The following is a 21,812-nucleotide window of genomic DNA, read 5'->3' as shown; positions in this document are numbered from 1 at the left end:
AAACCAGTGGAACACAGGGAGAAAGTGAATGAAATAAGTTCTAAAAGGAGGAGCAAATAAGAAAACATAGTGCCAAAAAAGAATGAAATAATGGCAATGGAAGTGAAAGAGAGAGGAGGAAGGGATGAAGAAGGAAGAAGGAAGAAAGGAAGGAAGAGAGGGATGGAAGGAGGTAGTAAAGAAAGTGAAGAATTTTAAAAAGGGATGAGGCTGGGGAAAATGGCAAGATAAAAAAGCAGGAGAATGTGAGAGTGAGAGACACAGAGGAATTTAAAAGGAGAGGCTGTGGTGAAAATTAAGTGCAATTGCACAGGGCAGGGAAAAGGGGGGATCTAAAAAGAAGTGAGTTAAAACTAGAGTCAAATAAAGATGTATAGATTGATGACAGCTAGGCGATTAGATAGATAGAATACAGATATATAGATAGATAGGCTTTCAAAAAAGGAGAATCCAGCAGTAAGACAGGACGAAAAATATAGAAAGTGAGAGAAGGGAGAAAGTTCTTAAAAGGAGCTAGTAAAAGAAGGAAGGGAGGGTAGAAGCAAGGAAAGAACGGAGGAAGCAGAAGAAAAAAGGGAGAAAGAACAGTTAATAAAAGTTGAGTCAGTAGGGAAAAGAGTTATATAAAGAAGGAGAAGGAATGTGAGAGAGAGAAAGGACCAGTAAGAAAATCAAATACAATTGTGTGGCGTGTGTGTGATTTAAAAAGTAGAAGTCAGTAAAATAAAGACAGAAAGATAATTGATAGCTGCATAAATAGCCAGCCAGCCAGGTAGGTAGATAGGTAGAAAGAACTCATTTTTAAAAGGAGAAGGCAATAGTAAAGATAGAAAAGAAAAAGGCATAAAGTAAGAGAGAGGGGGAAAGGGAAATTTTAAAAAGCTGTAGTAAAAATAAAGTAAAAGAAGAATGGAGGGAGGGAGGAAAGAAGAAAAGGGGAAGGAAGGAAGAAGAAAGAGGGATGAAAGGAGGAAGGTGACAGGAAGGGATGGAAGGAGGGAGAAACAAATGAAAGAAAACAAGAGGCAGAGGATGGGGTGGATGGATAAAAAAAAGGAAAGAGGGAGGTAGGAGGAAGGAAGAAAGAAATGAGGAAAGGAAGAAAGGACAAGGGAGCTGGTGATAGGGAGGAAGGAGGGAGGAAAGAAAGAAAGAAAAGAGAGGGAGAGAGGAAGGGAGGTATGCATGCACGCAGGCAGGAAAAGAAGAGAGAAAGACAGAGACCATGAAAGAAATGGAGTGAGGAAAAAAGAGAGTAGGAAGGAAAGGAGGGAGGAAGGGAAAGGAGGAGGGAGGAAGTGGAGAACAGAGAAAGAGAGATCTAAAAAAGAAGTCAGTTAAAATACACTGAAATAAAGATGGGTGGATAGATGACAGCTAGCTAGTTTGGTAGGCTGATAGGTAGGTTGATGGATAGATAGGTAAGTAGACAGGATTTCATATGGAAAGACCTTGGTAAAAAAGACAATATTAAAAAGATAAAATGAGAGAGAGTGAAGGAAAAAAAATAGTTTAAAAGAGGAACCAGTGGGGAAAAAAGGATATAAGAGGAAGGGAGGGAAGGAGGGAGGAATAGGGGGAGGGAAGAAAGGAGTAGGAAGGAAGGGAGAGAGGAAAGGAGGAAGGATGTAAGCAAGGCAGGAGGTAGGGGGAGGAAGGGAGGGAAGCAGGAAGGAAGGCAGAAGTGTAGGCTCACAAAGAAAGGACAAAGAAATCCAGAGGGAGAGAACATGAAAGGGTAAGGAGGAGACATAGAGACCAGTAATGAATGCAGAAAGATAGAAGGTAGGTAAAAAGGGAGGAGGAAGGAAAGAAAAAGAAGACTTTTTAAAGGGGGTAAGGTTAGGAAAATAGTAAAATTAAAAAGAAGGGAGAATGTGAAAGTGAGAGAGAAGTTTAAGAGAAGGAGCTAGTAAGAAAATTAAGCACAGTGTGGAGGACAAGGAGAAAGATCTAAAAGAAGTCAGATAAAAACTGAAATAGATAGAAGGATGACAGCTAGATGGTAGCTAGGTAAGTAGGTAGACAGACATAGATAGATAGATAGATAGATAGATAGATAGATAGATAGATGCATGCATAGATAGATAGATAGAAGTGATTTAAAAAGGGGGAAACTTGTAAAAAGTCAGTACATAAAAGAGAGTTAGAAAGGGAAAGAGAAGAAATGAAAAACTTTTTAAAAGTAGGCCAGTAAATAGAGAGTAAAAAAAAGAGAAGAGGATAGGATGGGATGGGATGGGATGGGATGGGATGGGATGGGATGGGGAGGGGAAAGGGAAGCAGGGGAGGGAAGGGAAGGGAAGAGAAAGAGAGATGGAGGGAAAGGAATTGAAAGAGAAGTTTTAAAAGGAGAGCAGAAAAGACTTTTTTTTTTTTTTGAAGAATGAGAGAATGTGCACAAGAGAAAGTTTTTAAAAGATGAGCCGATAAGAATAGTTAAAATGAGAGGGAGGAAGGAATGAAAAGTTTATGAAAGAGGAGTCAGTAAAAAAAGCTCATAATTCAGTTCAGTGAAGTGATGAGGCTGTAACCTCTGCCTCTGGGATAACAAATCGCTTTAACAGCAATATTGCTCTCTCCATCTTCAACTGTTAACTTCTAATTCCAGTAGGAAGAAAGTTTCAGGTAGGCATCTTAAACAGTGCGCACCTCAAATGCTTCTTTTTTTCTGTTTTGCTGAGCAAGATTAGCCCTGAGCAAACATCTGTGCCAATCTTCCTCCACTTTATATGTAGGTCACCACCACAGCATGGATGAAGAGTGGTGTGGGTCCACACCCAGGATCCAAACCTGCAAACCTGGGCCACCAAAGTGGAGTGTGCCGAACTTAACCACTACGCCACAGGGCCGGCCCTTCAAATGCTTTTTGAAGAAGAAAATATAAAATAATTTATGTTCACAATATTACAGAAGTGACAGGAGAATGAAGATGTCTATTTTCCATGTGAAATTAACTTATGCCACTATAAGGTGGCTGTCATCTTCCACCATGTAGACACCAAGGGATGCACATCTTATAACTCTAATGAAAATCCAATTAGCACTCATACAGTTTGGACTCCTTTTGTCTATCTAAATGATTAGAAACAGGAACTGTAGGGGCCGGCCCCATGGACGAGTGGTTAAGTTCCCATGCTCTGCCTCGGCACCCTGGGGTTTTGTCAGTTCAGATCCTGGACGCAGACCTAGCACTGCTTTCAGGCCATGCTGAGGCAGCATCCCACATAGCAGAGCCAGAAAGACCTATGACTAGAATATATAACTATGTACTGGGGGGCTTTGGGGAGAAGAAGAAGAAGAAAAAAAGGAAGATTGGCAACATATGTTAGCTCAGGTGCCAATCTTAAAAAAAAAAAGAAAGAAGCAGGAACTATAGTCACCTCTTTCACAGATGAGATATATGTATATGGTTGCCTCTGCCAAGCTCTGAGACACAACCAAGAATTGTCATGGCCACTGTGGCCCACAGGGTCTCCAGCACAGTCATCACACTGGTCTGCATCCCCACACAGAGAAAAAGCCATGTTCCCTTTGGGCAGGATGGAAGGATGGAGTTTTTCCCTTTTCTCAGAAGATGACCATGTTCCCCCAAGTATAGCTTTAAGTAAACAAGATAATATTATAAAAGTGATTGTCCTGCCTCTCCATCACGTCTCTCCTAGGATTTCTCAGTCTTGCCACTACTGACATTTTGGGCTGGATAATTCTTTGTTGTGGGAACTGTCCTGTGCATTGTAGGATGTTTAGCAGCATCCCTGGCTTCTACCAAGATGCCAGGAGCAACCCCCCCCCCACCACCATTTGTAACAACCAAAAATGTCTCCAGACATTTCCAAATGTCCCCTGAGGGACAAAATTGCCTCTTATGAACATCCACAATCTATCCTCTCCACTTCCTGCCCACAACACCATACATAGATTAGCATATGGCTCTCCTCCTACCGGGCATGAAAGGATAAGTAGAATCTATCTTGGATAACTGTGTCATCTATTTATTAAAAATAAATATTTTATTGTGTTTCTTTAAGTTTCTTCTGCTCAAATAAAGAAAATGAGTGATGCTACCAGTGACCAGAAATTTCACCATGGACAAAAACGTAATTAAAATGTTATGATTAGAAATACTAAAATAGTAATTTGTGGAATTGGGATTTGGTACTGACCTCTTCTGCTTATAATGCAGATAAATCCTCTATCCTTGTTATAAATGATAGATTTCAAGCAATGCTTGCCAACAGTGCTACAGCCTCTCTTGCCGTCCAGATTAGACTCCCTAATTAGTCAGTTCGTGTCACTCCCTCCACACGCCTATGAGCAGGGCGCCCACGTTTTGCAGCTGACAACTCTGCAAGCCCAGTTCATAGCCCTGTCTTCTCCACAGCCCCTGCTCCTGATCTCATTATTGTACTTTTCCATTCCCAAACAAGATCCTGAGGCATTGTTTTAGCCTGTGCCTCACTGGCTGCTGCGGCCACTGCTGCCACTCCTTGCTCAACAGTTCAGCCTCCTAGGGAAGCTTTACTTGCATCTCATTTGTTTCACCTGGAGAATCATCCTTGCAGATTTCTGATTAGAGGTGCTACTGTTGTTTCTGAAGCCTGTGGCCCTAGGAACCTAGTATGACCACGACCCCGACCAATGCTCTTTCTCTAAACCCTGCCCTCCCTTAGGCTTTGGACTTCTAAGGCCTGAAGTAACTTCTGTCACTTCACTGGCAACAGAAATATTTTATTCTGCCACATATTTTTCTGCAGCAGTGGACTGTGCCGTCAGAGTTGTCCACTCTTGTTCCCCTGTTCTTTTAGAGCAGCCCGACTGAGTAGTAGCTGTTGTCATTTGAACACTTCAGCCTACTTCTTGAGTAGGCTTCTTTAGCTGTAGGATCAGCACTATTTGCTGGATCTAAGTGTCTTCCTTCCTTTTGCTTTCTGGCTCAGTCATTATTTTTCTAGCATACTCCTCTAGATTCGGCCTTTGTGGGGTCTCCAAAATTGCTCAGACTTTCAGGGAGCCTCCCCATCTTTCTGCTTCTTTCCTAAAGATGGTGTCCAGATGTCTGGGACAAGAGGTGTGGCTTATGTTCTGACTGCTCTAAATGTCAGCAGTATGGGCATCACCTAGGAGCTTATTGGAAATGCAGATTCTCAGGCCACACCTCAGACTTACTGAATCAGAATCTGCATTTTCACAACATCCAAAGGGCTTTATATGCACATTAAAGACTGGGAAACACTGGCTTCCATGACCTCACGGAGGTAAAATAAAGTCAGGGTGCTTGGATGAAATGTCTTCTGCCTCCTCTGGTCTCCAGAGAGATGCCCTTATCTCCACTGAGGTAGTGCTTGGCCTGTTGGCATTCACAGTTGAAGTTGGCCATCCGTGCACTGACTCACAGTCTGGTCTCACTGGGCTTAGTAGGGCCCTCTGGCTTTCCCATTCCACGTCAATTCCGGCTGGCTGCTCCATAACTCTCACAGTGGAGCCCTCTCACCTCCACCACAGTGACTTCCCTTGGCAAGCTCCCCAGCTAGACTCTCAGCCCTTTCTGGGCCATGTGTACACCACATGGGAACCAAGAATGGCTTAAGAAAGCAAAACCTCAAGGGGAAACAGGGAGAGGTTGGTAAAAGGAAACAAATTTTCAGCTATAAGATGAAGAAGGTCTGAGGGTCTAATGTATAACATGGTGACTATAGTTGGTAATACTGTATCGCATAATTGAAATTTGCTAAGGGAATAGAACCTAAATGTTTTCAGCAACAATAACAAAAAAAGATAATTATGTGAGGTGATGGATGTGTTAATTAACTAAATTGGAGGAATCCTTTCACAATGTATAAATATATCAAATATATTTATATATTGATATATATAAATATATCAAATCATCATGATGTACACTTTAACTATCTTACAATTTCGTATGTCAATGATACCACAATAAAGCTGACATTAAAAAAAAAGAAAAAGATACGGAGGGGGAAGTGGTGTACCCACAACATGACTAACAAAAATGTACAACTGAAATCTCACAAGGTTGTAATCTATCATAACATTAATAAAAAAAAAAAAAAAAAACCAAATGATAGAAATACTTTTATGAAACACAAACAACAGTCGCAGAAACCTGCAGAAACAGCACGTGTGGGTTCCTCTCTCCTTCAGGGCCTTCAAATGGCCAGCTTGCTGGAGTCCCTGAGCTGTGGAGCCTCGTCTGCTGGCTCCCCAGTACACAGCCTGGCTCAGCCCACCACCCTGTTCCCCCAGGCACATCCCCAGGGAGCGCAGGCCTGACACCGCGGACCCTGGCCCTGCCCCTGCCCTGCCAGGCAGGATGACCCTCAGTTTCCACATCAGCAACTTTAGGGGGTGTTTGTAGGGGAAAGCACGCAGAAACCCTCGAGCTCCGACTCAGAGCGTCTCTCTACAAATCCAGAGCCCGAGAGCACTCCCAGGACGAGGGAGGGGGCTGCAGACACAGAAGCGGGACGGCCCCACACACGCGCTTCAGCCACTTCCTAACTGTGACCGTGTGGTCGTGGCGTTGGCCAGGCACCATCAGAACACGGCAGCGCACTGCACTTGACAGGGGCTGCCTTCATGCGACTGTGTCTCTCAAGTGGGTGATTGCCTGCTGTCGGCTGTGAGCTGTGACATGCTGCTGCAAACCCAACCTGGAAACACGTCCTAAACCTCCTCCTGCACGAGGAGCTGCCTTCCACCCTGAACCATCACGGCTGGTGGCGGCCAACTTCCCCTCATCTACATTTTTATGGAAACTTCATCACAAAAGACATCGTCAGAAAACGGCTAATTCCAGGACCAAGAAATGGAAGAAAATGTGGCTAAGTGGCACCAGCCAGTCAACAAGTGGGTGACAGCAAACATAATGGCTTTTCCCCGGGTGACCGTTAAGAACACTGCACATGGCCCCTGTTCCGGCACTCGGCTGTGTCTCCCATGTTCCGCTGTTTTCTCAGGGTCTGTCACAGCAACTGGCACATAGTAGGTGTTGCCTAAACGTCTGCCCCATGAATAAATGATTGTGTTATATTGTAAAAAAAAAAAAAAAAAAAAAAAAAAGAAAAAGAAAAAGAAAAAGAAAGCAAAACCTCAGAGACAGCCTTGCTCTACCTGACCACTCTGTATTACAAAGTTTCTTGGGCATGACCAGGTGAGGAGGAGCAGGCAAAGGTGAGGAGGTAGCCTAAGAGATCTCTTTCTAGAGTCCTAAATGAAAAGAAGAGCAATAGTTCTTTTCTCTCCATGTTATCTGAAGCAACCAAGGCCCAAAATAAGGAAAATGTGAAGCCCCATCTGATGTCTTTGCTCTCCAGCCTCTCCATCACCCTTCCATTTTCCCACCATCTCAGAGCTGCTAAGGAGTGGACTTTTCCCCTCCAATTTTCTTTAAGTCGTATCCTCCTCCTTCCTGAGCCCAGATAACTCTTATTGGTGGGCTAGGGTCTCTCCAGTACACTAAGGGAGAATTTTCTGAGCTAAGTATTCCAGGCTGTTGCTACACAAAAAGGAAGATAAAATTTAGGGAAATTCTTGAGACAATTGCAAGGCTCGCAAGGCGTACTGTCTTGGTTGTGTCATCCTATTTTTGGATGACAGTTCTGAATATTACCTGGGTGTTTATCGTGGCATTCTTCCTGTTAACAATTCTAACCTCCCCTGCCCTAGCTCCATCCCCAGCCAGGTGGATGCCTATGGAAGACTAGGGCAGAGGTCTTGTACTTAGGGGGTCAAAAATGAGAAAATAATATAAAATTTTGAAACAGTAGCTGTTACATAATGGCTCTTTCATATCTGTCAAGCCCCAAAAGTGAGCACAACAAAAGATGGGTCTCCAGACCTAGATCTAGAAGGCATGCTCACTGTAAAAAAATGTAAAATATAGAAAAATATGTAATATATATAATGCGACAACCTAATAAACATGGGCCAAAGGCATGAACAAACATTTTACTGAAGACATACAGATGGCAAATAAGCACATGAAAAGCCATTTAACATTATTAGTCATTAGAGAAATACAAATTAAACCACAATGAGATACCACTACACATGCAGTTAAATGTCTAGAATTTAAACAACTGACCATACCAAGAATTTGCAAGGACGTGAAGCGACTAGAACTATCTGACACTGCAGGTAGGAACATAAAATGATACCACCACTGTGGAAAACAGTTTGGCAACTGAAATTAAACTTACATCTACCATATGATTCAGCCATTCCACTCCTAGGTATGTGCGCAAGAGAAATGAAAATATATGTGCACGTAAAGACTTGTACATCAATGTTCATAGCAGCACTATTCATAATAGCCAAAAAACTGGAAAAAACAGAAATGCCCTTCAGCGGGGAAATGGATAAACTATAGTACATCCATACTATGAACTATTACTCAGTAATAAAAAGGAATAAACTATTAATACAGGTATTAATACTATTAATAAACTACTATTATACAATAAAATACTATTAATATTGATAATCTCAAAAGTAATTATGCTGAATGAAGGAAGCCAGACCAAAAAGAAAAAGAGTATATCCTGTTTGATTCCTTTTATAGCAAACTCTAGAAAGTGCAAACTAATTTATAGTGACAGCAGATCAGTGGTTGCCTGGAGAACAGAGGTGGAGAGAGGGACGAACTATAAGGGGGTACAAGGAAACCTTTGGGGTAGATGGAAATGTCTATCTTTATTGCAGTGATGGTTTCATGGGTTTATACATATGTCAAAACTGAACAAATAGTACATTTTAAATATGTGCAGTTTATTGTACTTCAATATATTTCAATAAAGGTGTTTAAAAATTACGTGATTTCTCTTTCATTTACTTTTAGGATCAACTCACCATTCTCATGGTTTTGTAAAGCTTCCTGCCAAAAAATCAACCTCATCACCTCCTCGGCATGACGTACAGAGTAACACACCAGAACAAAAGGTAGAAAGTTGTATGTCTCAGATGCTTTGTGTTGATAATTAATTTATCTAGTTAACTTATATTTCTATGGGATATCCCCTTCACTGGCATGGCACTGACCGGTCAGAGATAATGGGGTCCTACACAAGTGTGAAGCCTCTCTCGGGCAGAGAAAGTTCTAAGTCAGCTTCCTGCTAAATGTACCATGTAGTTTAGCAGAAACTAACTTAAATATTTGATTATGAAGATGATGCTAGCTAACGTTTATTGAGATCTTACCGTGGGCCAGGTCCTGTGCTAAGCTAGAAGGAAGGGAAAAGAGGGAAAGTAGATGACCTAAGATGTAAAGATGGAAAAGACATCATTGCTGCTCTTGAGGACTCACTGTCAGGGAACAGACACACACAGTAAAATTTGTTTACAGTAAAATGAGAGGACAGTTTTGATTTGTACAAAATGCTGTGGGAGCACAGAAGATTTAGATACTAGACTTGCCTAGACAAGTCTGAAAATAAACAGGCTTTATTAAAGGAGGGATTAATTGGATTAGGTCTTGAAATGTGAGTGGGAAGTTTCCAGATGAATACACGTGAGGATATAGTGAGGCAGTATTGCAGGCAGATGTTCAAGTGTTAAGTGAAAGCAGGGAAGTGCGAGCCAGCAAAGCCAGGGTAGTACAGGAGAGGAGATTGAAAAGGGAGGTTGAACCCAGAGCTTTGTATATCTTGTTGAGTTATAAATTTATCCTCTCAGTTGTAGGCAGCCATTGCATACTTTTGAGTGCAGATATGAAATAAGAATGATTTGGGTTTTAAAAAGACAATCTGTTTGCAGTGTGTGAGATAGATATCTAGAGAGAAGAGATTAGAGGCAAGATAGTTTTGAGACTACTGGGATGGTCCAGATAAAAATGATAAGGGCCCAAACTAAGGCAGTGGCAATGAGGGTGAACCAGAGGCCACAGATTTAAGATATTTCAGAGTCAGACTATGTCCGAATTTGGTGACTCAATAGATGTGCGGATCCAGAAGGAGGGAGATGATGATGATGATGATGATGATGATGATGATTTAACTTTTGTGTATATGTTTTCTTGAAGTGGGATGTCTTTTCTCTCTGCTCCCATAGTGCTCAGGCTTAGCTCTATCTCAGAACTCATTATACTGTATCATATTTGTCTGTCTTTTCTACTGGATGATAAACTTCTGGAAGTCAGGAATTATATATCTTATTTCAGTTCCAAGCAGTGTGCTCAATAAGCACTAGAGTGGGTTGGATTGGTCTTATCTGAAATAAATGGAACAACACAAAGCTTTCTAGAATGGAGGACTGGATAGATTGTTATGCCTTTAACCAAAATATGGAAGACAGAGAAGGAGCAAGTTTGGAAAGATGGGTGTACATAGGTACATGATAAGCTTCATTTTGAACTAGTTAAGTTTAGGTACCTGTAAGAGATATCCAGTAAGAGGCTGCTAATATGTGTTAGCATTGAGACCAGAGCTTAAGAGAGAGGTAGGGGATGGGGAGAAAGAGATGCTACTGTATTAATTTGATTGCTCCAGATTCAGCCAAAAGTCTCTTTTAGAAGTTTATTTACTAATGAATGTCTTTTTTCTTGAATGTTAAACCATACAGAAAGATAAAGAAATGACTAAAGCATCACACCCTTTACATTATGGAGGTAAGAAAAAGAACAATATTTATAATTGTTCTGTTATCGTTCAGTTAAATAATTATAGTTTTGTCATATAGTTTTCCAAGTTATGCTTTTTCCCCCTGATTATAAAATCTGATTACTTTGATAAAGGAAGATATAAAAATTATTCATGATTGTAAATGTTAGTATCCCACATTTTTGAGTGATTGCTGGGTGAACAGGCCCTTCGGACTTTGCAAAGCATGGGTTAGTTGGAGTCCCCGCTGTGGTTGCCTACACTGATAGGTAGAGTCAGTTCCTGACATACTGCGATTTGGGAATCCCAGTGCTGAGAATTCTCCCCAGGAAGGTCTCTACCCTCTAATGCCGTCCTTTCTCCCCAGACATAAAAATATATCCCGTTTCCCATTTCCCCAGGGCTGGGCTAGAGGTTAGTTTAGTCTCTGTTACTCTCTGTAAAAGATTGCCATGCATATTGTACACACACACTGAGAGCACTGGCACATCTCCACCTGGGTGGCCAACAAGCACCTCATCTAATATGCACAAAACAAATTCATCATCTTCTTGTCACCCCAAAACCTGTTCTCTGCCCCTCCTAATTTTATGCAGGCACAAAACCTGAGTCACCTTTGAATCTTTCCTATTGATCATATTCTACATCCAAAAGTTGCTACATTCTGTCCAATCTACCTCCTTAAACTCTCTCATAACCTTCCCTTCCTTTCCATTCATGCCACCCCTATCTTTAACTACTGCAATAATTTATCTCCAATCTCTTCTTCATCCTGTTAATCTTTCCTACATTTTGCTGTGAATGTAATCTTCCCCTAAACAACTATGGCTGTATAATTCCTCTACTTAAACATCCTTGGTGGTTCCCCCTTGCCTGCTATACAAAGTGCAGAACAGTTCATTCAAGGGCAGGGGAGTGGTGGGAAATTAAGCTGACAAAGTAACTTAGAACCAGAGGTTAGGGAGTTCAGGCTTGTCCCTGAGGGCAGTGGTGAGCCACTGGAAGTTTGTAGACAGAGGACTTCAAAAAAGGTGTCTCATATTTGGAGATACTGCCTTAACTTGCATAAATAAATACATGCTTGACTATGGTAATTCTAGACATTATGGCAACCCAGCAAAGAGAATTACATCATCTTTTCATATTTAAAGGCACCTCTTCTTTCCCCCAGGAATTAAAAGTACCTCATCTCAAGCTCCAGATGGTGCTGATAAAACAAAAGATGTCCCCAGACACTCTCCACAGGATATTCTGCAACAAGAGGCAAGTAACATTTCTTTTGTCTCAGATACAGACAGAACAAATGAAGTATGAAATTATTGTCAAGATTGGTATAACACAGTTTCCTTCATTAAATGACAATACAGAACAGCCTTATTCCCTGAAATTAACCACCCTGTAGTAAGATTTTATAAAAATTGAAATGTGAACCCACAGTAATAATCCTTTGCTACTTCAGACTTCCGATACTCATGGCTATCAGTTATGTTGGTGTTGCCATACTGTAAATTGTAGGGAGTATCAATAACAAGTTGTAAGGTAGTGAAAGAAAAGTGGTGAGCTCGAGATTTTTAATGTGCTAAACAGATCCAAAATTTGAATGTTATATTTGCCTCAATTCTTAATAGAGATTTACCAGAAGCAACTTGAGTGTTCCCACTTAGCCCTTAGGTTATAGGGTTCCTAAAGGATGAGCTTCAAGAGTGTCAGGGTACATACACCTGTGTCCTGTGGAGGAAGCAACAAATTGGGCTTTTGTGAATCATGTCTCCTCTAGTGTCTATGGGTTGCGCAGAGACAGCCGTGCTGCCTCACCCTATCCCCTTCATGACCAGTGATCAGATGCTGGAAAGTTGGCAGCAGGCATTCAGGGTGCAGCCTCTGGTCACAACATAGATTGTTTCTGTGGGTGGCCAGCTTGTCATTATAAGAGTCAAATCCACATCCTTGACTCCATTAGCACTGTATTAACTGGCTCAGCTGTTCTAAAAAGTTAACATGGTTTGAAAGAGATGTCATCAAGCAGGAAATTCATTAAAGTCTTCCCAAATGAATTCTACACGACTGAGGTCGAAAGTGGCATCATTTGTCATGTCCTGTGTTAAATGAATAGTAAGTGATAGACTCAATTATGTATAACTGCTCAAATGTAGCATGTTAGCCATAATATGCTTCTTTGTGTAAACAAATATTTATGAAACACCTGCTGTGTACAGGGCAATGTGCTATTATGTTTACGTCCTTAATCAGTATGCTTAGTATCTGAAAAAGGAAACTTCTTAACTACCTTGAGATAGTTTAGTAATTCCACATCAGGAATTAATTCCTTTTTTCACCAGCCTCACTATAGAGCCAGAAAAAAAGTGTCCCCTGAATGTAACATGGATGGAAAACAATACTAAATACTTTACCAAAAAAAAGCCAATAAACAAATTTAGACCATCTGTTTTTAAAGGAGGCTTTAAAATATATTGGGCAATATGAATACATCAGATGGTCACAACTACCTAATTTATTGTGAGAAATAGCATGACCACTTTTATTACAATAGAATATGATACTATTTTGCAGCTTATTTCACCCATCCCATCAGTGTCAGGAAATGTACTTCTGGTGGCTTGTGTTCAGCAGTCTGACCTGGAAAAAAATAAAGTCTACTCGGTTGGATTTATCTTCTTGTATAATTACCCAAGCAGGTAGAGCTCTTGGCCAAATCAAAGAGTCGCATGCCATGTAGGCAGAAAACCTGCTCTCTGCTTTCTAGTTCTCTAAAAACATTTCCCCTATAGTTAACTTTGTTTAAAAACCACACATATTCTTTTTAATTGTTCAGTTGATTACTTCCATCCTGATCAGTGCATTCTTCAGTTAGTTAATTTTATAATACCAATGAATTCTACAAACCTTTGAATTCTCTAAGTAATATAAATCAAGTAAAACATGTATATTTATTATAAATAGAATTTTTAAATCATTTTCTTAAATTTCTGTATTTTAAATGTGAGAAATAGCTGATGTTCCAATTCTTTAAAACTCCCTTGAGAATTTTCTTTGTTTTTATTTTTCTTGTGGCATATATAGGTGACATTTGCTGAGTTGAGTGGAAAAAAGGCCAAGAAATTAAGTTTAAACTGTGATCCAGGTAAACATTAGCAAGTTATTAAGTAAATCCTGAAGTCCATTAATCCATCCATTCAACTAACATTTGTTAAGCTTCTGCTACATGCCAGGCACTAAGCTAATTAATGAACATAGAAAGTAGAAAAGCCGTGGTTCCTACTCTGGATTTTATAGTTTAGTAGGAACAGTCAATAACCACAACCCAACATGCTAAGTGCAATAATGAGGTACATACAAAGTCCAGTGGAAGCAGAGGAAAGCCAGGGAAGCTTTTATAGAAGAGGCCACAACTGAGCTGACACATGAAGCATAAGAAAGAATTTTCTAAGCAGACAAATGGGAGGAGAACCTTCCAGGAGAAGGGAATACGTTTATGAAGATACAGACATTGGAGCATAGTGTGTTTGTGGAAATACAAATTTTCTTATAATTGCTTTAGCTAAAAGTTCAAGTTAGAGAACTGCAGAAGATGAAGCTTGGCTGGTAGATAAGGGTTGGATCATTAAGATTCTGGTAGGCCATGCCAAGAAATCTACCTTTATCTTGTTATCAAAGGGCAAGTATTGAAGAATATGGGCAGGGCCACAATATGATCAGAATTTGCCTTTTCTAAAAAGGGAAAGGAGAATTAGAGGTAAAGAGACTGGAGGCAATGAGACAATAAAAATGTTAGCATTTATTGAATACTTACTGTGTACCAGTTACTATGCTAAACTCTTTATATTCTCTCATTTAACCCTCCCAACAATTTAATGAAGTTAGAACTATTTTTATCTACCATTTTACATATAGGTAAACCAAGTCTGAGAGTGGTAAATTATCTTGCCCAAGTTTCCACATGGTATATGGCAAAGCCAGGGTTTTAACCCAGGGTTTGTCTTATTCAACCAATCCTAACCACGATTCCATGCTGCCTTGTACTACAATTAAAGAGGCTATTACAACAGTCAAGACTAGAAATAAGTCTTGAAAAAGTCAGTGACAGTGAGGATAAAGATCTGGGTACAGATCTGACTCAAACTAAGGAGGTTAAATAGATGAGATTTGGTTACTGATTAAGTGTGGGAGATGAAAGAGGTGAACACAACTCCCAGATTTCTAGACTGGACAACTAAATGGATAGTGAATAGTGGTACCATTCAGCAGATTGGCACTACAGAAGGATGAACAAGTTTGGAAGAAAAAAAGTTAGCTTCGAATATATTGAGTTTGAGGTGCCTGCAGGCATCTAAGTGGCACATCTAAGTGGAACAGTCAAACAGGCAGTTATAGATACTGGTCTGGGACTCATGGGAAAAGCAATGAAAAGAACACCTTATATCAAAACCTATAGGAAATAACAAAAGCCGTTTCCATAGGTTTTGATATAAAGTGTTCTTTTTTAGGTAGATTATACTTTCTCCTTTTATTTCCCTCTTTGATCTAAGAATTATCTATAAGTATATTTCTTAATTATCAAAAAATTAACATTTTGGGTCACATTTTTTTTACTAGGTTCAGCGAATGTAACCTATAAATTCTTAACACATTGAAGTCTTTGTGGCCAAATATGTGACTGATATTTGAAAGTGTTCCATGGATATGCCAAAAAAATGTATATTCTCTATTTGAAGGATATAAGGCTCATATGAATATTAACTTCTATTTATTGATTATATTATTCAATTATTATGTCTTTACTGATTTTTTTTTGTCTACTAGACTCTTTTTCTTACTGTCTACTAGATGTATCCAGCCATCAAAGAGATGTATTGAAGTTCTACATTATAATTGTATTTTTATCAAATTCCCATTGCATTCCTAATAGGTTTTACACAGTTAGGCTCTTTAGGATATTTAATCCACCATATTGCCAGAAATTATAGAAGAGTTCTTTATCTTTTCAACAGTTGCATTAGTTAGTTACAAATCACCCCCAAGCTTGGCACCTTAAAAAAAGAAACATTATTATCCCACATCCTGTAATTAGGATCCTCTGGTTAGGAATTCAGGAGGAACTTGACTAGGTGGGTCTGACTCAGGGTCTCTCATGAGGTTACAGTCAAGATGTCATCTAGGGCTGCTGCAGTCATCTAAAGGCTTGATTGGGACTAGAGGATTCACTTCCAATGTGGCTCATTCACATGGGTGTTGGCAGGAGGCCTCAGTTCCTCACCCTGTGGGCCTCTCCATAGGGCTTCTTGAGTATCTTCGTGATATGGCATCTGGCTTCCCCCAGAGTGAGTAGTCCAACAGAAAGGGGCTGAAGTCACAATATATTTTATAAGCTAGTCTTAGAAGTTATACACCATCACTTCCACCATATACTATTCATTAGAATTAAATCACTAAGACCAACCCACACTTGAGGGTTAGGGTTAGGGTTAGGAAGGAAATTAACCTCCACCTCTTGGAGGGAGTATTATCAAAGAATTGTAGACATATTTTAAAACCAAGACAACAGTATTATTTTCACACTTAATTTTTCAGGTTTATATATTATTAACTCCAGCTCCTTCCTTTCCAAAACCATACACATGCAAAAACATACTATACACAAAGAAACTCAAGAAGGTACATAGAATTTAAGTAAAACTTTCTCAGCAGATCGTTGGAATTTATTGGTTATTCACAGTATACTTTACATTTATTGGGAGAAAAATCAGTAGCAATTCACCTTGACTTTGAACTGGCTCCAACTGGTAATACTACTTTCTATTATTTAGAGCATTCTGTTTGTCTAAGACAGTTTAGTTATGCATGTGCATAATTGACATACACCATCTCAGTATTCCTATGGACATATTTTACATGAAGACTTGCTTTAGTATGATTATCCAGAAATATTTACTAAAATCCACTTATGGAACTTTGCTAGTTGGCATACAAAGCATGTTAGGCAGTATTTGAGTGGGAAGAGATTAATGACAGGCAGACTAATGAGCCAACACGTTTTAAAGAATTAATTCAACAAAAAATGTAATTGAATGCTTACTGTATGCAGGCACTGTAAACTAGTAATCACAGTACAGCATAGTAAGTTCTATAATAGAAGAATGTATAAGGTGCTTCTGGAGCATTGACAGAGGATGCTGTCTACTTAGGTAGATTTCAAGGAAGGCTCTCTGAATGAGTCCTAAAGGATGAGAAATTTAAAAGAGGGACACTAGCATTATAAAGGAAATAGTAAGGGCAAAGGCAAAGGGAAATGCATGTTGTTCAGTATCTCTGAAACATAGAATATATGTAGAATGATGACCAGAGATGAGCCTGGTGAGGTAGGCAATGGCCCCAGATCTTAAGGTATATTTTATGCCTCCCTGAGAGGCCTTAGAGAGTTTAAACAGAGCAGTGATAGCAGAGAATAAAGACCTATTAAGATATGTTAATTACCATTTTACAAGTACTTGTGAAGGATACCAAGAAGTAGTAATTTTCTTTTTCTTTCTGTAGATCCACCTGGAGCTCACCAAATTTTCCCTTCTCGTGATTCATCAGTGAAGTAAGTATCTAAGAAAACAATAAATTGATGTATTATTTTAAATTGACATTTTAATAATTACACAGAAGTGCTGCTTGAGGGCAGATTCTCCCAAGGAGTCCTCCATTCTTGTAGTTCTGCTTGTATGTAGTGAAACGCTCATCTTTTGCAACCTCTCAGGACTAAGCTAAAATTGTCAAGTAGGCAAAGTTAGTCATTCATGCTCTTCCACCTCCTTCCCTCTTTATTCTCACTTTGGTTCTGTGTTCCCCCATATATAAGGCTTTCTCTCCCCTTTCGGATAGCACTACCTCGTCTCTCCAGGTAGTTTTCTGGGATCTGGATCTAATTCTTTACCCCTCTCCTCATTCAAACATGCATTACTTGTGCCTTTTGGGGTTATTGGTTTCCTAATCATGATAAATTAGTTTACTATATAGTATTACTGACCTATTCTGTTGCCCCATCGTAAGGATATTTGCACTGTAATGCAAAGTAACCAATATCTAATGATGCAAAATAAAGACCAGTAGAAAAAAAATTTTTTTTTGGCCTGGGGGCCTTTCAGCCCTCAAACCTTAGTGGCCAACTATTCTGCTGATGTACTGTTCCCCTCAAACTTGAATAATATTTCATGCACATAAAATAACTACCAATGGAACACACAAACCCCACACCATCATCTTTTAAATACTCAACAAAGCAAATGAGGTCCAGGATAGGTTTTATAAATCCAAAACTCTGATGAAAATGGTTGGGTAAAGTGAAGTAGTGTGTGGTGGTAAATGGTACTGACATTCAGACCAAGCTTCCTAGAGAAGGATTTTGAGCTTAGGAGTGATGGAAGTCACTTTGTCTGACTTACTGAGTGCTCATGGGATACAAAGATACTGAAGGAAGGAAATTGAGTACCCCAGTAGTAGGACAGTTTAGAGAAATAAAGGTGAGAGAATAATGACAATGTGCAGTTTTATAAAGTGTTAATTCCTACCTTCCTTTTCCTCTTGCCCACCCCCAACCTTGACTACAGATCTACAGAATTACTTGAGTCTTTTCAATAGCAAATACTCTGGATACCCTTTTACTAAAAATCTTAGCTCAGCTAAGATGAACTCATGCATGACCTGGAGCTTCTCCCCCGTTCCTCTCAAATACCCAGGGTTAAAATACCTTTAGCTATACCTAGGACAATTCCAGGCCAGAGCACAACAAAACATAGCTAACACCATCTGGTCTGGCTCTACCCATTGCACCCATGTCATATTCTCTTACCTTACAGAGAACACAGGTTCAAGGCCTTTGACTTAGTCCTCTTGTTCTCATGCAGCTCCTTGCTTCCCAAGGCTCAACTGTGGAAGCTTCACATCTGTTCCACCATTTACCTCCTCTTTCTTTTCTCCCCTAAACTCCTTAGTTCTCTGTTTTTTCTAATGCTAACACAAAGGACATATACATAAGCTTAATAAAATAGAATTAGGAACCAAAGAAAGGAGGACAAGAGGAAGCAAATGTGATAAGATAGTGGTGCAGTAAACAGTTGTAATAATTAAGCTTTGCATTTAAATACTGAGTATGTTCTTATAATTGGGATGGAAGAAGAGAGGAGAAACAGAATAAAGAAGGCAGTGAGTCTGTTGCCCTGAAGACTGTGCTCATAAGTTTCTATTTCATTCATTGGGTGACAGTCTAATGGTTTTGAGGAGGGATGTGATATTATCAAATCAATAACTCTGCTGAACACTTCTGACAGCAACATGTAGGACAAATTAAAGACAGTTAAATAGATGCCAGTTGCAGAAGCTCATTAATGATTTGTGGCCTGCACAACAGCCTTCGTTTTGGAGTAGAGAGAAGTATGCATAGATCTAAAATACATTAAATGGGAATTTATTTACCAAACTTTCTTGAGAACCTACTGTGTTCAAAATAGAGTGCTGGGTATTAGGGGGATACCAAGATGAATAAAGCACTGCCCTTGACCTCAGTTGTGCTTTGCAAAGCATCAAGAAAAAAGACAGGGAGACATGAGGAATGCCAAAAAGTGAATTGAAGGCAGGGCAGTGGATAAAAAGTCAGGCAAGGGGAGGACCACCCATGGAACTATCCAGTGTTTGGCTTTCAGATTGGAACACTGATGTTAGGCTACAGGGGTGCTGCTTTTAAGTCCCATTCAGCAACTGGAATAAGTAAATGGATTTGGCAATAGAATAGACTACGTGTATGGATGATCAGGAGGTATCAGGCATTACCCCAAAGCTGTGGGCCTGAGATACAAGTAGAAGACCACCAATGAGATAAAAACTGGATATTCAGAAGGATTAGGCAAACAGGCTAAATTTTTTTTCTTTTTTTTTACTGAGTTCATAATAGTTTACATCAGTGTGAGATTTCAGTTGTACATTATCTAGTGACTGACACCACATAAGTGCTCCCCTTCCCCCCCCTGCTCCCCCACCCCCCTTCTCCTGGTAACCACTGAACTGTTTTCTTTGTCCCAGTACTTGTTTATATTCCACATATGAGTGAAATCATCTGGTGTTTGTCTTTCTCGGACTGGCTTATTTCGCTTAGCATCATTCCCTCCAGGTCCTTCCATGTTATTTCAAATGGGATGACTTTGTCTTTTTTTCTGGCTGAGTAGTATTCCATTGTATATATATACCACATCTTCTTTATCCAGTCATCGGTCAATGGGCACTTGGGTTGCTTCCATGTCTTGGCTATTGTGAATAGTGCTGCAGTGAACATAGGGGTGCATATGTTACTTTGGATTGTTGATTTCAAATTGTTTGGGTAGATACCCAGTAGCGGGATAGCTGGGTCATATGGTAGTTCTATTTTTAGTTTTTTGAGGAATCTCCGTACTGTTTTCCATACTGCTTGTACCAGTTTGCATTCTCATCAGCAGTGTATGAGGGTTCCCTTCTCTCCACACCCTCTCCAACATTTGTTATTTTTAGTCTGAGTTATAGCCATTTTAACAGGCCTAAGATGGTATCTTAGTGTAGTTTTGATTTGCATTTCCCTGATGATTAGTGATGTTGAACATCTTTTCATGTGTTTATTGGCCATCTGTATATCATCTTTGGAAAAATGTCCAGACAGGCTAAATTTTTGTCTTGTCATGTTAATCTTCAAGGGGTGGTTGGCCAACCATGTGAGGATATCTTTCAGGTATCTTCTAGATGAAAGTGAAGTTGTGTAGAGGAGAAAGTCAGGAGCAGAAAGGTATATTTATAGTTTTATGACATGGGAAATTAAACTGTGAAAAACCATGCCTTCTCTTTGGGGCTTCTGAACTAATTGTCAATAATATCATTGCCCTCTCTATTTAAGAAATAGAGAGTTGGCAGTACAAATTACCTAAACCTTAGACACTTTAGTAGCATCAGTCTATCAAGGAAAACCACCTAAGACTAGGGAAAAGTGGATGGAATATCATGTCACTCCTGGAATTGTGGTGGAACTTCCCAATATAACAGTGAGTTCATTTGCACATTTCTGCTAGATTGACTTCAACAAGAATCTGACAGTTCGTTGCAAATTGCAGATTCTATCCAAAATTACGACTAGTTTCGAGTGGTCTTATATGAGGCCTTTCTCATTTATTTGGTTAGTTTTGTTCTCAGGTCTTTTCTGTTTCCTTTTATCTAAATGCATGCTTTTGGGACAGAAAGTCTGTGAGGACAGGTAGCAACAAATACAAAGAACTCACTGGCTTCCACTTGCTGCCTGTGGTATGAGGTAAAGAGAGCAGAAAAGAGAATCTGGGTGCAATAGATTGCAGAGGATCTACAAGAAGGAAATTGTGCTGGACTTGGCCTAAGAAACTGGATCTTAGAAAAATAAATGAAGCCAAAGGATAGGAACTATGTCACTTACATCAGCATTCACATTCCAGGTTCCATACTGCAGAAGGTTACTAGTCTGAGGATGGGGTATTGCTACCTAACCCTAGCTGAGACCTATAAGGTTTCCCTTTCCTTCTAGAGGTTAGGCTGTAATTTCACAGTCTGGCTATATTTCTCACAATTGAATTGTAGGCCTTGGGGAAAAAAGTAAACTCGATAACATAAGGGCAGGCCAAGTAAAAATGAAGATAGAGTGCATTTTTTCTTTAAGAAGATCAGGAAGAAGAGAGACAAGGGATCCAAGTAGTCAGGAAAACATGAAAATAAATCAGAATTACAGTCATAGGCCTTAAATTTTTTTACCTTTTTTATTATTCTATAATTTGCATAATTGTGGTGTTCTATTACTACTATTTAGTAAAATATATTTTTGGTTCCACATAGTAGGTTATGATAAATAATTCTGATTAGAACATAGAATAGAATATTGTGACACCTAGAAAAGGGCTACATCTAATTTGGTATTGCATATGATCAAAAACCATTTTAATCCATCACTATCAATAATCATCCATAGATCTTTTCCTGCTATGAGGTGACAGGAGGAGACTAAGAGTTTTGAGGAGGTGGGTAGAAAGTGATTATCAGAAAGCTCTGCAGAACAAGCGGAAAGGCCTAGCTCATCCCCTGTCTCTCCAAGCCCATGCTCTTCCCAACTCACTACAAAACAAACATGGTTAAGGTGGATCAAGAGTAGTAATA

General features: G+C 39.7%; 1 protein-coding gene and 1 long non-coding RNA gene across 9 annotated transcripts in view; one reads left to right on the top strand and one right to left on the bottom strand.

The window, feature by feature from the left end:
• LOC103564817 (fibrous sheath-interacting protein 2-like) overlaps positions 1-21,812 on the top strand; it is a 79,656-nt gene that overhangs the window by 20,700 nt on the left and 37,144 nt on the right. For all 8 annotated transcript variants that reach the window (XR_011536075.1, XM_070605384.1, XM_070605382.1 and 5 more), the window contains 6 exons: positions 4,032-4,100; positions 8,864-8,964; positions 10,582-10,627; positions 11,791-11,882; positions 13,701-13,761; positions 17,172-17,220. Coding sequence is in view for 7 of the 8 variants with exons in the window: in XM_070605384.1 (XP_070461485.1) it covers positions 4,032-4,100; positions 8,864-8,964; positions 10,582-10,627; positions 11,791-11,882; positions 13,701-13,761; positions 17,172-17,220 (418 nt within the window). In the remaining variant the exon portion in view is untranslated. The remainder of the gene's footprint in view (positions 1-4,031; positions 4,101-8,863; positions 8,965-10,581; positions 10,628-11,790; positions 11,883-13,700; positions 13,762-17,171; positions 17,221-21,812) is intronic.
• The window catches only part of LOC139081101 (uncharacterized), a 92,943-nt gene that overhangs the window by 55,558 nt on the left and 15,573 nt on the right, over positions 1-21,812 (bottom strand). Inside the window, exons 4-5 of the long non-coding RNA XR_011536077.1 lie at positions 17,112-17,228; positions 11,804-11,870 (exon numbers count right to left, since the gene is read on the bottom strand). This is a non-coding gene — a long non-coding RNA (uncharacterized lncRNA). The remainder of the gene's footprint in view (positions 1-11,803; positions 11,871-17,111; positions 17,229-21,812) is intronic.

The sequence above is a fragment of the Equus przewalskii genome, chromosome X (genome assembly GCF_037783145.1).
Source record: "Equus przewalskii isolate Varuska chromosome X, EquPr2, whole genome shotgun sequence".
NCBI classification, from domain to species: domain Eukaryota; kingdom Metazoa; phylum Chordata; class Mammalia; order Perissodactyla; family Equidae; genus Equus; species Equus przewalskii.
Note: the sequence above shows the minus strand (reverse complement) of the source record. Positions and strands in the feature narration are given on the sequence as shown.